This window comes from Neopelma chrysocephalum, unplaced genomic scaffold, assembly GCF_003984885.1.
Source record: "Neopelma chrysocephalum unplaced genomic scaffold, ASM398488v2 Primary Assembly neopelma1_23, whole genome shotgun sequence".
NCBI lineage: Eukaryota > Metazoa > Chordata > Aves > Passeriformes > Pipridae > Neopelma > Neopelma chrysocephalum.
The window spans coordinates 1,484,023-1,497,246 of record NW_020897691.1 but is presented as its reverse complement, the minus strand read 5'-3'; the positions used below and the strand labels follow the sequence as shown (position 1 = coordinate 1,497,246).

Sequence of the window (13,224 nt, the reverse complement as noted above, 5' to 3'; positions counted from 1 at the left end):
TCTTTGTCCTAAAACTGTGGGAAGAAAGAGTTCCTTTGATGTCTCTGAGCAAACAGTTAAAGAGCAACTGAAGTTTCACCTCAAACTTGAGAATGAATCAGATCAAGCGAAGCAAATCACTGAGAGCTCTTTATCAGAGGCAAAAAAGAAGATGAATGAAGGCCTTTTAAAATATATTTATTAAATTCCAGTTTTGTGACAAGGCAACGAAAATCTGAAGTTATGCCTGTTGACTACAGGAGTTAGAGAACTAGGGAATAAAATCAAATGGTTCAGCAAAAAATCTCTATGTGTTGAATTTATTTTTCATCACTGCCTTGAAACAGTGCACCAACTTTGAAAACACACAGGTATATTAAATATTTAAGGACCAAAGCCCTTGTATATCTACAACTGTTCAAAGGATATAGCCCTTCAGATTACAGTGGTTTCACATGGAGTTGAGTCTCTGACTCCTTGGAAGGCTGCGTTAGTTACCTTAAAGTACAGAAAAGCTAATAGAGACAGACTGACAGGAGTTTTATTTTGAAATGCACTTCAAGATGAAAAAACAGTAACTTGAGATTTCTTCATCTATTTTTTTAAGTATTTGAAAAAGCTATTCACTATCATCAGTTTTCTAAATATTCATTTGAATAAACAATCACAGATGAACTCATGATTTTATTCTGTACACATTCATGACACAGCAAAACATTTAAAGTTAACAACCACAACTAGTGCAAATGAACAGCTCATAAAGAAGTATCTAAAGGATTACAAAAATATGACAAAGTTACTATATTTCAATTATCTATTGTAATATCAAAAACTTTTACAAAAAGTGATGCTTACCTAGACTGTGGTATACACAATTCCTAGAAAAGCTTTAAAATGTAAAATGCCATATGAAACTTTACTTTGCTCATAAAGTTTGGTTTTTTCCTGTATTAGTTTGTAATTACTTGACAGAAATTAATCATAGACATTTTAACAAAAATTACTAAATTACTGAAAAATAAAATACAGAATTAGTTAAATAGGTTTACATACAACACATACAATGGTTATTGCATACATAATTTTTTCCTACATGAAGTACAGTTTAATAATCTTTTCTGTATTATAACAGAAGAAAAAAAAGGAGTAGCATATGAAATAAAACCCATATATTAAACAGACATTTTAGAGATGAAGATGTTTTTTAAACCCATTTGTTTAAATGGGTTTTTTTAAGCATATCCAAGATTTTAAATGTGTTCAAGATTTTTTTTTCTACAATTCCGAAATACATAAGTATAACATATTCCTTGTTACTGTTCCCATTTTTTCCCTACTGCCAAGACCCCCTTATTGATGGACTTAACTGCAGCCCTTTAAAAAACGTGCAGTGGAAAAACCCTGCAAAGACTACATTTTCCTTCTGAATGTTCCCCCATTTCCATTCTTGCATTAAAAAGATATTAATGTACAATTAATAACTGCTTGAAGAAATTTCAAATAAAACATAGAGAAGACCCAGGGGGCTATCAATTTCTGATGATAACTTACCCCATTCAAGCTGCCCAAATCCTTCACCAAGTGTTCATCCGTAGAGGCATCATAGTTAAGTACAGCATGTTGCTTGTCCACACTCCGTGACTAAATATATATATATAAAAATAAGGTATGAAGCAAATAGCATTAATGGCTATTTCTTAGAGCAGTGTGATTATTTTCTTTGTACGTAGTACATTTATTGAAATTATATAAAAAAATCCCACATATGAAAAAAGTCACTCTTGAACCCAACTCTGGATGCCCACAGCAGAATCCTAAAATTATTTCAGAATAATTATTTTCTCAATGTTCTCCAAATACAAGTCAGATCGAGCTATATCTTATCCAAAGATTTTTTTTCCCAGTTCACCATAGTACCATCAAGTGTTTAATCTAACATCATCATCATCACCTTTATTTCTCTCTCAACTACATGCATCTTTCAAAACATGACTACGATTCTAGGGTGTTGCTGTTCTCTCTGAAACACACCATTTCCTGTCACACATCTGGGAAAATTACTATAATGTACAAGCATTCAAATTGCTTCTCCTTGATCTCAGTTTCCTGAGCCAATTAGTGATAGCCTCTTCACTAAACGTCGGAGCAGTTCCTGAATTACTATTCCCATCAGTTCTGACTCTCCATCCCTTCTTAAGCACTTCAGTATCTATTTATTTAATTAATGAATTATTTATTTTGCATCCAAACATCAACCCACAGATGAGGAACAATCCTTGTTACTATTTCCTCTAAGAACACCACCTCCTTAAGAGTTAAGTCCCTCTTTCAGCACTTGCTTGTGGCCAAGTGTTGGCAGCCTCAGCTGCTGATGGCAAGCAAGGAACAGGTGGGGCTGGATGTATGCCTCCTTTACGCATGCATGTGTTGGCACCTTGACATCTACAACAGTTCCCAAGTGAATGGAGCCCACAGCTCATCTTCTACAGCTGCACATGCTTGATCTCAGTCTGTTTGCCAGTAATTCTGCTAGTGCAGTGTCCCGACATGATGGCATAGCTTCCAACAGCATTCTTTCTAGTTTCAGGTTTGCATCTTCTATCCTTGGAACTCATTGTTCTATGATATTGCACAGAGAATGGTACATTTCTGTCTAAGACTTCTATGATTGTTTCTGTACCAGCACCTGTGGTGTGTCAGTTCTAGGAGTCCCAGGTTGCCAGTGCATGAGCCAGTTCAAGGCATCAGAACACACAATTAGTACTCACAAGGAAATGCTTTCACCTTCTCATAATTCCATGTTTATCACCTCATTCCTTCTCCACATCTTGAGACTTCCTACTATTACTTTCCTTATTTGTTTTCAATTTATTTCCTCATTCTTCCTTTCCATGCCATCTTATGACTGCTCTGCTTTCTCCTCAAAGAAGCAAAATCAGTCCTCTTCTCCTTACACTTACTATTTTAGACTTTTCATTTGAGCCAATTTGCTCTGCATTCTTGAGAGGTATAATGGGGGAATGGGGAGGAAGCAGGATATCAAGGGAGAGGGGAGAATCAAGGAAGAGACAGACAAATGAACAAGTTCCCTGCTAATATGAACTGCACTAATATACTACATCAGTTGAGTGTTTTTAATGGCATATGAAGATATGGCAGTATAGTTCATTTTCTACTAACTTAGTAACCTTTCAAGTGAAAACAAGCTAGCTCAATACAACCAAATTCACTGGTGTGGGTGTTCTCCTGAGCCTACAATGTCAAGCAAAGATTACACTTTTCCACACTAAAGTGATGCAGGAATACATCAAGAATTACCATATTGCTACCTGGGCTCTTAAAAAAAAAATCTGAACTTCTTTCAGTGTTGTTTTCAAATGCATACTGCATTAACAGTAATTTATTTTATTAACTTTATGTGCTATGTCTTATGAAAAATACTTTAAAATGGAAATGACAAAAAAAGATCCCTACAGCTTCATGATACTTTGTCACATTTTCTGAAATGTTAAGAGTGATTACTCAAGTCTGTGGCTTTTAGAGAAACACTTGAAATTCTGTAGAACTTCTCGGGCTGAGATTACTTGCATATAATTGGACACATTTTTATTAATTGCAGCTGATCTTTACAGGTGCAAAGACTGTGCAAATCTTTTAAATGCCATTTTTCCTTTGGATTTGTTCCTGCAGCCTTCCATTCAAATCTAAGGACTATCAGAATTACTTCTTATAAGACTGCGGTGCTTTGGCTGGCAGCTAAGTGCCACACAGTTGCTCACTCACTCTCCCCTCCCCCACTGGGATGTGGGATAGAACAGGAAGAGCAAAAGCAAAAAAGCTCATGGGTCAAGTTTAAGCAGCGAAGGAAACAGGAAGAGGAAAGAAATAAAACAAACCAAGCAATGCAAAGGCAGTCACTCACCACCTCCCACAGGTAGCCCAATGTCCAGACAGTATTTGAGCAGTGGGTACCTTCCCCAGAGCCCCTCTCCCTTAGTTTTTATTGAGAAGCATGACATTACATGGCATGGAACATCCCTTGGGTCAGTTTAGGTCAGCTGTCCTCACTGTGTTCCCTCTCCACTTCTCGTGGACTGGAACAGGTTGCTCAGGGAAGTTGTGGATCCCTGAAAGTGTTCAAGGCCAGGCTGGATGGGGCTCTGAGTAACCTGGTCTAATGGAAGGTGTCCCTGCCCATGGTATGGGGGTTGGAATGAGATGGTCTTTAAAGTCCTTTCCAACTCAAACCATTCTCTGATTAGGAGGAACAGAGCAAGAAAGAATGCCTTGAAACTGTGCAGCAATAGCTAAAGTATTGGTGTGTTATCAACAGTCACGAATCCAAAACATAGTACCACCTAAGGGCTTCTATAAGAAACGGTCCAGCCAGATACAGTACAAAGATTTATATATGACTGCAGAATGATAAAAATCACAGAATAACTGTGTTAAGACACTCTTCAATTCAATCCAGACTAGTAATAAAATATTCAGAATACAGAAAATAAACGTAGTCTTCTTTGCAAATAATTATGATATTGTGAATAATGTAGATATTTTTATTTCTTGGAGGTGATTTCCCCATCAAGATGCAAAATTTCTAAGCATAATGGTGAAAGAAAATGCAGTATTTATCCACAAGCTAGCTGCACTGGAGCAGCTAGTTAAACACAAAGACTTCTCACTGTGTTTGAACATATTTACAAAATAACACATTTAAAGCAAATCTGTATTCCCAGATGTGAACAAAACCTCTTTGAACAACAGTGTTAGGTACAGATCTGGGGTCTGTCAAGAATGCAATGGAGTTGAAATGCTTTTTATTAAGGCTTTTATAACATGTTTTCTCTAAAGCAATTATGAATAAAAGCATTAAATTTTGCTTTCTTTATCATGCATTGTCCACATGCTTTGCAGTATGAGAACAACTAAGTTGTCAAGAGTGGAAAGGAAGGTCCTACACAAAGAGCTATACATACAGAACAAGAACACATTATTAGCTTCTCTTTTGGTGGGTTCCTCCCCCTGAAGCACTGTGTGGTGTTACAGTCATGCTGCCATGTAGACCTAACATAACAGCAGGCTAAAGAGAATATTCTTGGAAATCACCAGGCCCTTGATTCTTTTTACTAACTCTGAAGTCAATACACAACAAACAACATTTGTAAATAACTTAAATCTATTCATAATATTAATCAAATAGGCAGCTACCTTTGAAGGTAAAGTTTTGTAACACAAAAGGATAAATGCTTCACTCTAAGGACTAATCAACCACAGATGGCATGGCAGAGAGAGAAGAAAGAAAACAGTTCCTTATTCAGAGATAACAACCCGTTAAAACAAGCTACTAGTAAAATAGAAGTATTTTTTTATTATACCCTACTCGGCAAGAATCAGTGGGGTGGGGTTTTTTGGTTGCTTTTCTTGTGTTGTTATTTTGGATGTTGGTGGGTTTCCCTTTGTGTTTGTGATTTGTTTGGGGTTATTTTAATATTTCCCACATAAATCACCAAGACATCTTTCTGCCTGCCTTTAAAGAGAAATCAAGAGTATTTTCAACTGCTTTCTAACATCATCAATAAAACCTCTGGATGCCTTCTGAGGCTGAGAGTCAAATGCAGTTTACCAGAGATATTACATTCTGAGTAATACACATAAAATTAGGTCTCTAGGCATTTCATTTGCAAGTAAGATTCTAATTTGGCCATTAATGGCTGCATACACAACTTTTGGGAACAAAAAATTCAAAAGAAAGTATTTTATTGAAGGGCTGGAAGGGTTGAGAATATTAGTTTTGAAGTTCAATCTTCTTAAGAGCTCTACAGAAAACAAAGAAAAGAATTTAAGAAGAAACTCCCAAAATATTACCATTAACCATTCAAAAAACATGTTTTAGAAAAAGGCAGCTCGGAGGACAGCTTTGATAAGGCAAAGTACATGCAACACAGTACATAACAACACAGTCATACACATCTAAAGTTCCACGTAGTGATCCTCAAAGTTGAGGAAGCTACTAAAGTATCAAGCTATTTTAACTTGTATATTTACAATTCCACTGAAACTGAGTCATTCAACTTCCTTAGGATAGAGAAATACCCGTCTCCACTAATTTAATTTCCCTTTGTATAATACAATCAGGGCATGGGGATAGAGTTACATCAAATCAAGTGACTAAATTAGATTACAAGTTGCAGAAAAAGAAGGCTCTTTTCAAAAGCATCCAGAGCACTTAACATTGTTACTTTTTATGGAACACAGTGTACTTACTAGACTGATCATATTGTGAAATTTATTTCATCTTCTATTCTGTATCTTTAAACAAAGAAAATGTGATTCTTTGCACTTCAACGGTAACTGTATGGTTGATGGTAATATATTTAAACTAAATTTTATTCTATGGACATAAAACATTCACAGAAACAATTGCTCCCACAACATCTGGAGAAATTATTTTTCAAAAGGAATACATGAAATTGGTGCATTAAGTTCACGATTAGAGTAGTTGCATGTGGAAGGCTGATGCAATTACCTGTAACATCAGCTCACAGTCATCTCTTCCAACAAAAATCATTTCTCGTGGCAGCCTATGTCGGGTGCCTCCACTGCTCACCAAAAACCAGGATGTTAAGCTCATTTTCTGCTTAGCTGATAAATCCCTGGCACAGTTACGTCATCCTGCAGTGAGAAAGAAAGAGAGACAGAGAAATTCATTTTAGTTATTTTTAGCTACAGTTTCTGCCCAGCTAACACTGTGAGCAGAATACAAAAAGCCTCTGAAAATACAGCATTCTCAGTAACACGTACCAAATCCAGCAATCACAGGAAGCGACAGGCTTCAGATTTACATACTCTCAGGCTGCTTCATGCAAGTAGGCAAATTTAATTGGTAACCTCCTGCAAAAGGAACAAGCAGCTAGCTACTGCCAAAGTCATATGTCAAGTTGTCAGAAAGCTTTTAGCATTTGACTGCTTATTATCAAGATAATTGCTACATTAATGCTTTACTACCAGAATCAATAAACAACGTGGCAAACATTCACAAAATACAGCAACGAACTTGCATCTCTGTCATTACATTTTCCTGTAAAAACGAACTACCTCATTTGGTTTCAAACTCAAGTCCTCTGTACAGCACCAAATGAAAGCTTAAATTAAAGGAACTTTTGCTTCTTATTAACCTCACATTTTCTCAATAAAACTTACATCTTGGAAATTTAACAGTGCACATCTAGTATTGCAAACAAAGCAGAGGAAAATGAAGAAATCAGAAGTTATCTCTAAGTGACAAATCTGAAAAAAGTACTCCTATAAAACTTCACCTTAATTTTCCAATTAAAAACTCAACACACTACATACTTACACATAAAATAAAATACATAACAAAAATTGAAAACCAGATAAAATCTTTCATGGAAAACTTCTTCACATAGTATGACCTACTTGAAACTGGACAAAAATATGATTAAAGCTCTCTTCAGAGTATCTCAATGGCTGATAGTTGGAAAAACCTTTAAGAAGTATTCCAAATGTCTCTTAAAGGAAATGCAAGCCAAAGCAATTATTTCATTCATTCATAACCACTCCGTACTCATTAAAAGAGAGGCTAAGGAAAATCAAAAGCAACCAGCCTAGATTTCTTGCAGTAGCAAAGAGCTGGCATTTCTCTTCTCTTTTATTTATATGTCATTTAGTGAGTTTATGCAAGGTTAGCAGATGTACTGTAAGTAGACATAAGCCTGTAGTGGACTTGAGCATAATGTGTAAAATAACAAGAATTCAGCGAGGTCCCCAAAATCAAAACTAACATGGAAGCAGTGAATAAGATGACACTGTGTTAGACAAACTACAATCAAGAAGAGACACCACAAGTTGCTAAAACTTATAAAGAGGACTGAGTTAAGTCAAAACTGCATGTGAAATGACAAAGCAGATATTTACAAAACAGTAAGTCAAAAGCACACCATGGCAGGTGCTAAAATGTACCAGCAGAGCTGTCAACAGATATTAAAAAAAAATAAAATTGCAATTCACATAGAAGAATTAAGAATGATTTAATGTGCTAAAGAGTTACTTAATAAAAAAGTTTATCTAGTTTAAAACAAGAAGATAAACTGGGTCAATCAAACGACATTTTTCCATTTCCTTTAAGAAAGGAAAAGGAAGTATCAAAAATGGCCAGCCTAGGTTCCAGCTTTTAACAAGTAAATTAAACGGATGTTTGACAGCAAGTATGCTGTTCAATATCAAAGCTCCTCATTGTGTTTATATTTGACTACCTTTTAAAATCTCCCATCTGTTTATCATAACAACATTTGCACCATTTAGCCTTCCTGTTCTAATTGGAATTTCATATGAAAACCTCCAAGAAGATATAAATAAATTAGAAAACTAGAAAAATTTCTTAGTCAAAGACTATGTTTTAGTTTACACAGGTAGACTGTCTATAAAGGAGAAAAACTATTTTTATTTATAAAACAGACAAGTAGGTCAATAACTAGAGCTAGGGAAAAAAAACACCCAAACCCAAACTTCCCACAAATGATAAAGTCTGACAACAAACAGAGTAAATTAAGCTATCTGAAATAATTTTAAAAAATGTATTATACAGAGCAATCATTGCCACACAGCTTGGCAGCACATTTGTAGTTAAAAGGCCATCACCATTTCTACTGAACTTAATAATGTTGTTCTTTTCAAACAGTGCTGTCTCAACTGCGATGAACCATCAACCCAGATACATATTTTATTTTAAGGTATACTTTAGAATAAACCAATGCCTTTGATCAAAGCTATGCTGAAATCTGCATAGCAAAACTGGCTGAAAACAGGATACAGTAGCAATAGTTGCTTAATATCAGAACAAAAAAAGTGCATTAAAAATTGGATATGAAAGTGCACACTTATGAGTTATACAGACAGTATATGGAGAAGTACATTGCACCCCAAAGACTTAATGAAAGCTTACAGTATTTTGAATACACTACTGTGTTAAGTACTCCGGCTGTAGTAGTCTGAACAATACAAACATCAGAGATGCTTCACTGTTTAGGAGATACAAAATGGAATTACTATATGACAGATGCAAAATCATCAGAAGAAGTGCCTCTTTCCACAGTGCAAATTTATGTCATGATAATTCTTCCAGTGAAATGTTACGGATACTAAAAGGTTACACAGGTTTCAAAAAGCAATTTTTTTCTTCCACGAATGCTTATTATTACGCCTGGTAAATGCACTGACCTTACTAATAGCTCAGGAAGAGCACGTGCTGTGTATTTTGAGAGGCTGGGAATATGCTCTAGTGAGGTTTCGCTATCGTCCCACTAAATAACCTCTCTTCCTTACCTACTCTTTGTTTACGCATAATGGGATACTGTGGATACTGTCCCAGATGGACTTGTCTTACTCCAGTACAGACTACAGTTTTCAGATGAAGTATTTACCAAAAATATTTCTCCCCTGGAAAAAGTGAATTTTAAATGTTTTGTTGAAGCATTTTGTTTTATTAGTCTTTCCTAAAATGTCATATTGTCTGGTAATCTTTAAGCAAACTAGAAAATATTTCATCAAGACTCAATCATTCAAAGCAATACTCCATTCTAGATACCTGGAACTTATTTACTGAGACATCTATTGCAGCTGCAAAGTATTTCCTTTTCTGTAGAAAAAACAGCATTTTACAGTGAAGGACTAAGGATTTCAAAAGGCAGTAACCAGCATGTAAGAATGAACATGTGGGTAATAATTCATTTGAAGCAGATGATGCAGCAAGAGGAAAATTGGCTGCATCATCCCTGTAAATATAATTCACGCCTAAGAACTGAGGCCTTGCATTATATGGCCAAAAGATGGGTGTAACCAATTTCAAATGTCCAGAGAAACACTGTCAAGATTATAGTTTTGATACAGTCATGTTATTGTAAATAAAAGTCCTTAATAATCTCACATTTGAGTAATCTACAGATTACATTTTTTATTTGCCTTAATAATCTCACATTTGAGTAATCTACAGTTTTTCATTTTTTTATATGTCTGTAACTGAAAACACTTCCAACTAAACTATTAGTGAATACCGAGGATCCAGGCCTAGACAGAAACAAAAACCTATGCTTAAAATTTAAATGTAATATATGTCTGAAATTCCAACTTTTAAGCACTGCAGTGCTCCAAATTAAGGCTGAAAATAGTCTAATTTTAATGGTACACAATGATCCTATTACTGTACAACAAACACTAATAACATTAAAAAAGCCCTGCATCAAGCTGAGACACAACAGTGACAAAGCCGTAAATCCTATGTTTCCCATTATTTGCCCTTGTAAGTTCCTGTTTCCAGCCACTACAACATTTGCTAAAATTTAGTTTATCTTCTCATACAATTGCCTAGTATATTTGGAGAAATTTCTGAAGAAATGACTCAAACATTTCTAGAACAAGGTTAGAGTAAAATATTCTATGTTGCTACCTTTCAAAAATATTAGCAGTACCTCGTGTGTAAATTGGTAATTGAAATGTGGCAGGAGGCCTTAGTATCAGTTTGTACCTTGTACTATTGCTCTTGTGCAGATCTATTGAAATGCAGACAAGCAACAGGCTTTGGAAAACTTTCCATGTGTGTATCAGTTCAACAAGGACAGATATAAATTCTCTCAACTCATCTGCTTACATAGAGGTAGATGAAGAAAATTGTGCAGCATGTTGTTTTTAAAGTTATAGTGCCAGTTAGACCCAAAAATAGGGCATCTTTCCCCACCACTCCCAATTGATCTGCTGTTGAACACAAACATGAGAGTAGAAGACCTAGAAGAAGAAAACACCACCACATCTGACAAGACACTTGAGCCAGAGTTAGGCAGACTCTGGAATGAGGAATTAAGAAAGGTAAATGTCAGATGTAAGCCATGACAAGGGAGAAATCAGAATTGAGAGCACTAATGGAACCAGTAGTGACTGGAGGAGACCTGAAGCAGGTAATCAAAGAAATTCTGTCAGCAAACACCACCCCCTGGAAAAGTGCCTACCATGACTACTTTACTGATTATTGAATGTAATAAAATATACCCATGCCAGCAGTTCTGATTTTGACTGAAATAGAGAAATCTTTGCCAAAGAAAGAAAAGACCAATCTGAAAGTAACTTCAACCCTGAGAAGATTACTGTATCCATATAACTGATATTAAAAAGTAATTTATAAATATAATTGATTGCAACCTAGGAAATTCTAAGTGGAACACAGCACAATATTGTCTACTCCAGAAAACACTCTGAAGTGGGGTAGTATCACAAACTGTTCCATGTGCAATCATAATTAACCTACTTACATACATGCATTAGGAAATAACCTTTAACTACATCACCACATATTTTAATCAGGACTCTATCATACTCAGGTTAAAACAAAGACCTTAACAGTCAGTTAATCAGTGTGGGGTTTTTTCCTCTCTTCATCAATTGATTAGCCTGTGCCTTATTTACTGCACATCACTAAAAACCTTTTGTGAATTATTAACTTCCTATTGACTTCATCTGCCATGCTTATCACCACCACATGAGAAATTCATTAACATTTACGGTAAAATCTCCACAAGTAGCTGTATAGAGGGTTTTATATAAATGGGGAACTGTAGAGAGCACATTTTAACACTAAAGTATCCTAGTCTTGAATATTTAAGTTCCAAAACCATCAGCATTTCATCTTAAAGTACCTAGCTTTACACAACACTACCGGTGTTCAAATGGTCTCATTTATTTCTGGTACAATTCTGAACACCAAATTCTTTTGCAAGTAAGGTTAAAGACACATGTAGAGTGGTTAGAAAATTAAAATCACTTTTCCAGTGTAAGGGTAGATGTAGATGGCTCCTCTGCCATCATATGACTATAAATACAAGAAAATAGGTCATGATCTAGGATAGCTTCTAAATGTTTAGCCATTAAACTATCCTTGGTGCTTTCATAATTCTCTGATCCTTTCACTGATCACATTGCTGTCAGCCCAGAAAGGGAGACGGGGCTCCACAGACAACAGTCTCCTAGTTGAAAATATTCTCACCAATTCCTATGGCTAGCACATCAAGTGAATTCATTAATAAAGAGAATATCTTGTGCAGGGTAAGAAACCACTCCCACCCCACCCCCCCCCCCAAAAAAATGTGCAGGGCTGGAAAACCTTTCACTGGGAGCTGGAATTCAATCTACATAAGCCATACTTCATGCCACAGTAGTGTGCAACGTTGCTCCCCAAAACCCTTACAGAAAAAATACCCATCTAAATTTAAATGGTTTAGGTTAATGATCAATAAAAATATTTCTGGAAAAGTTTACAGACCTTTTGTACACACTCACAATGCACTTCACAAGCTGAAACAAGAAAAACTACAGTGTCGGCCATTGCTTGCCAAGCGACACGGGATACAGCTATAAAAGTATAGCACAGTGAAAAGACACTACCCAAAGTAATGTTTCAGTTGAGTGAAGTTGTATCAAGTTGTCAAGGGACAATACTTTTCTCTTTGAGTCTTGGTTAATGTCACAACATAATCCATGGTTAGTGTCATAACAACATCCACAAAGGTAAATCAACATATTCCTTTAAAAGGTTGTTAAAAAAAAATGTTAAAGGAAGCATAAGTAAGGTAAATTATGCTTAAAACCATTAAAACTCTTCATCAATATGAGAAGATACTCACATACTTAGGAAAAATGACAAATACAATCCTAGATTTTCAGCAATTGTACAACAAGCCAGAATTGTTATTTTCAAATATTTCATTGACTGGAAAATTCACTTGATCACATCCCTCTAGAAACATTCAAATGCTATATACAAGCCAGAACAAGGAGCTGTTCCCATTTACACTGATATAAAGAAATACTGATATTAGTTATAAACTTCATTAAAATTTTAGGCAATTATTTGAGAGCTAAACTGACACGACAGAGTAGAACTGAATGGTCAGCATGTAAATAGATAAAGTGGAAAAAAACAGGTAACCCAAGTGAAAGAAAATTCAATTTAACTTCCTAGCTCAAATGGGGAAGAAGAGTACAATTAGGATGACTGTCCTTATCACTAAACCAAAACATCTCACAAAAATCTCAGTCACCCTTAGTTTGTTGGCTTCTCTTCTAAACTTACTAAGGTTTAGCTGACAGGGCAACTGAATGACAGCCTTGGGTATTCATTCTGCTCCTGAAGTATTTGACCTGTTCCACCTTAGTTCAAATATCCAAATTTGCCCACAA

General features: G+C 35.6%; 1 protein-coding gene across 12 annotated transcripts in view; it reads right to left on the bottom strand.

The window, feature by feature from the left end:
- CEP170 (centrosomal protein 170) overlaps positions 1–13,224 on the bottom strand; it is a 101,059-nt gene that overhangs the window by 70,155 nt on the left and 17,680 nt on the right. For all 12 annotated transcript variants that reach the window (XM_027684012.1, XM_027684003.1, XM_027684021.1 and 9 more), the window contains 2 exons: positions 6,509–6,654; positions 1,531–1,620 (listed from right to left, as the gene is read on the bottom strand). In XM_027684012.1, coding sequence (XP_027539813.1) covers positions 1,531–1,620; positions 6,509–6,613 — 195 coding nt within the window. In that variant the 5' untranslated portion in view covers positions 6,614–6,654. The remainder of the gene's footprint in view (positions 1–1,530; positions 1,621–6,508; positions 6,655–13,224) is intronic.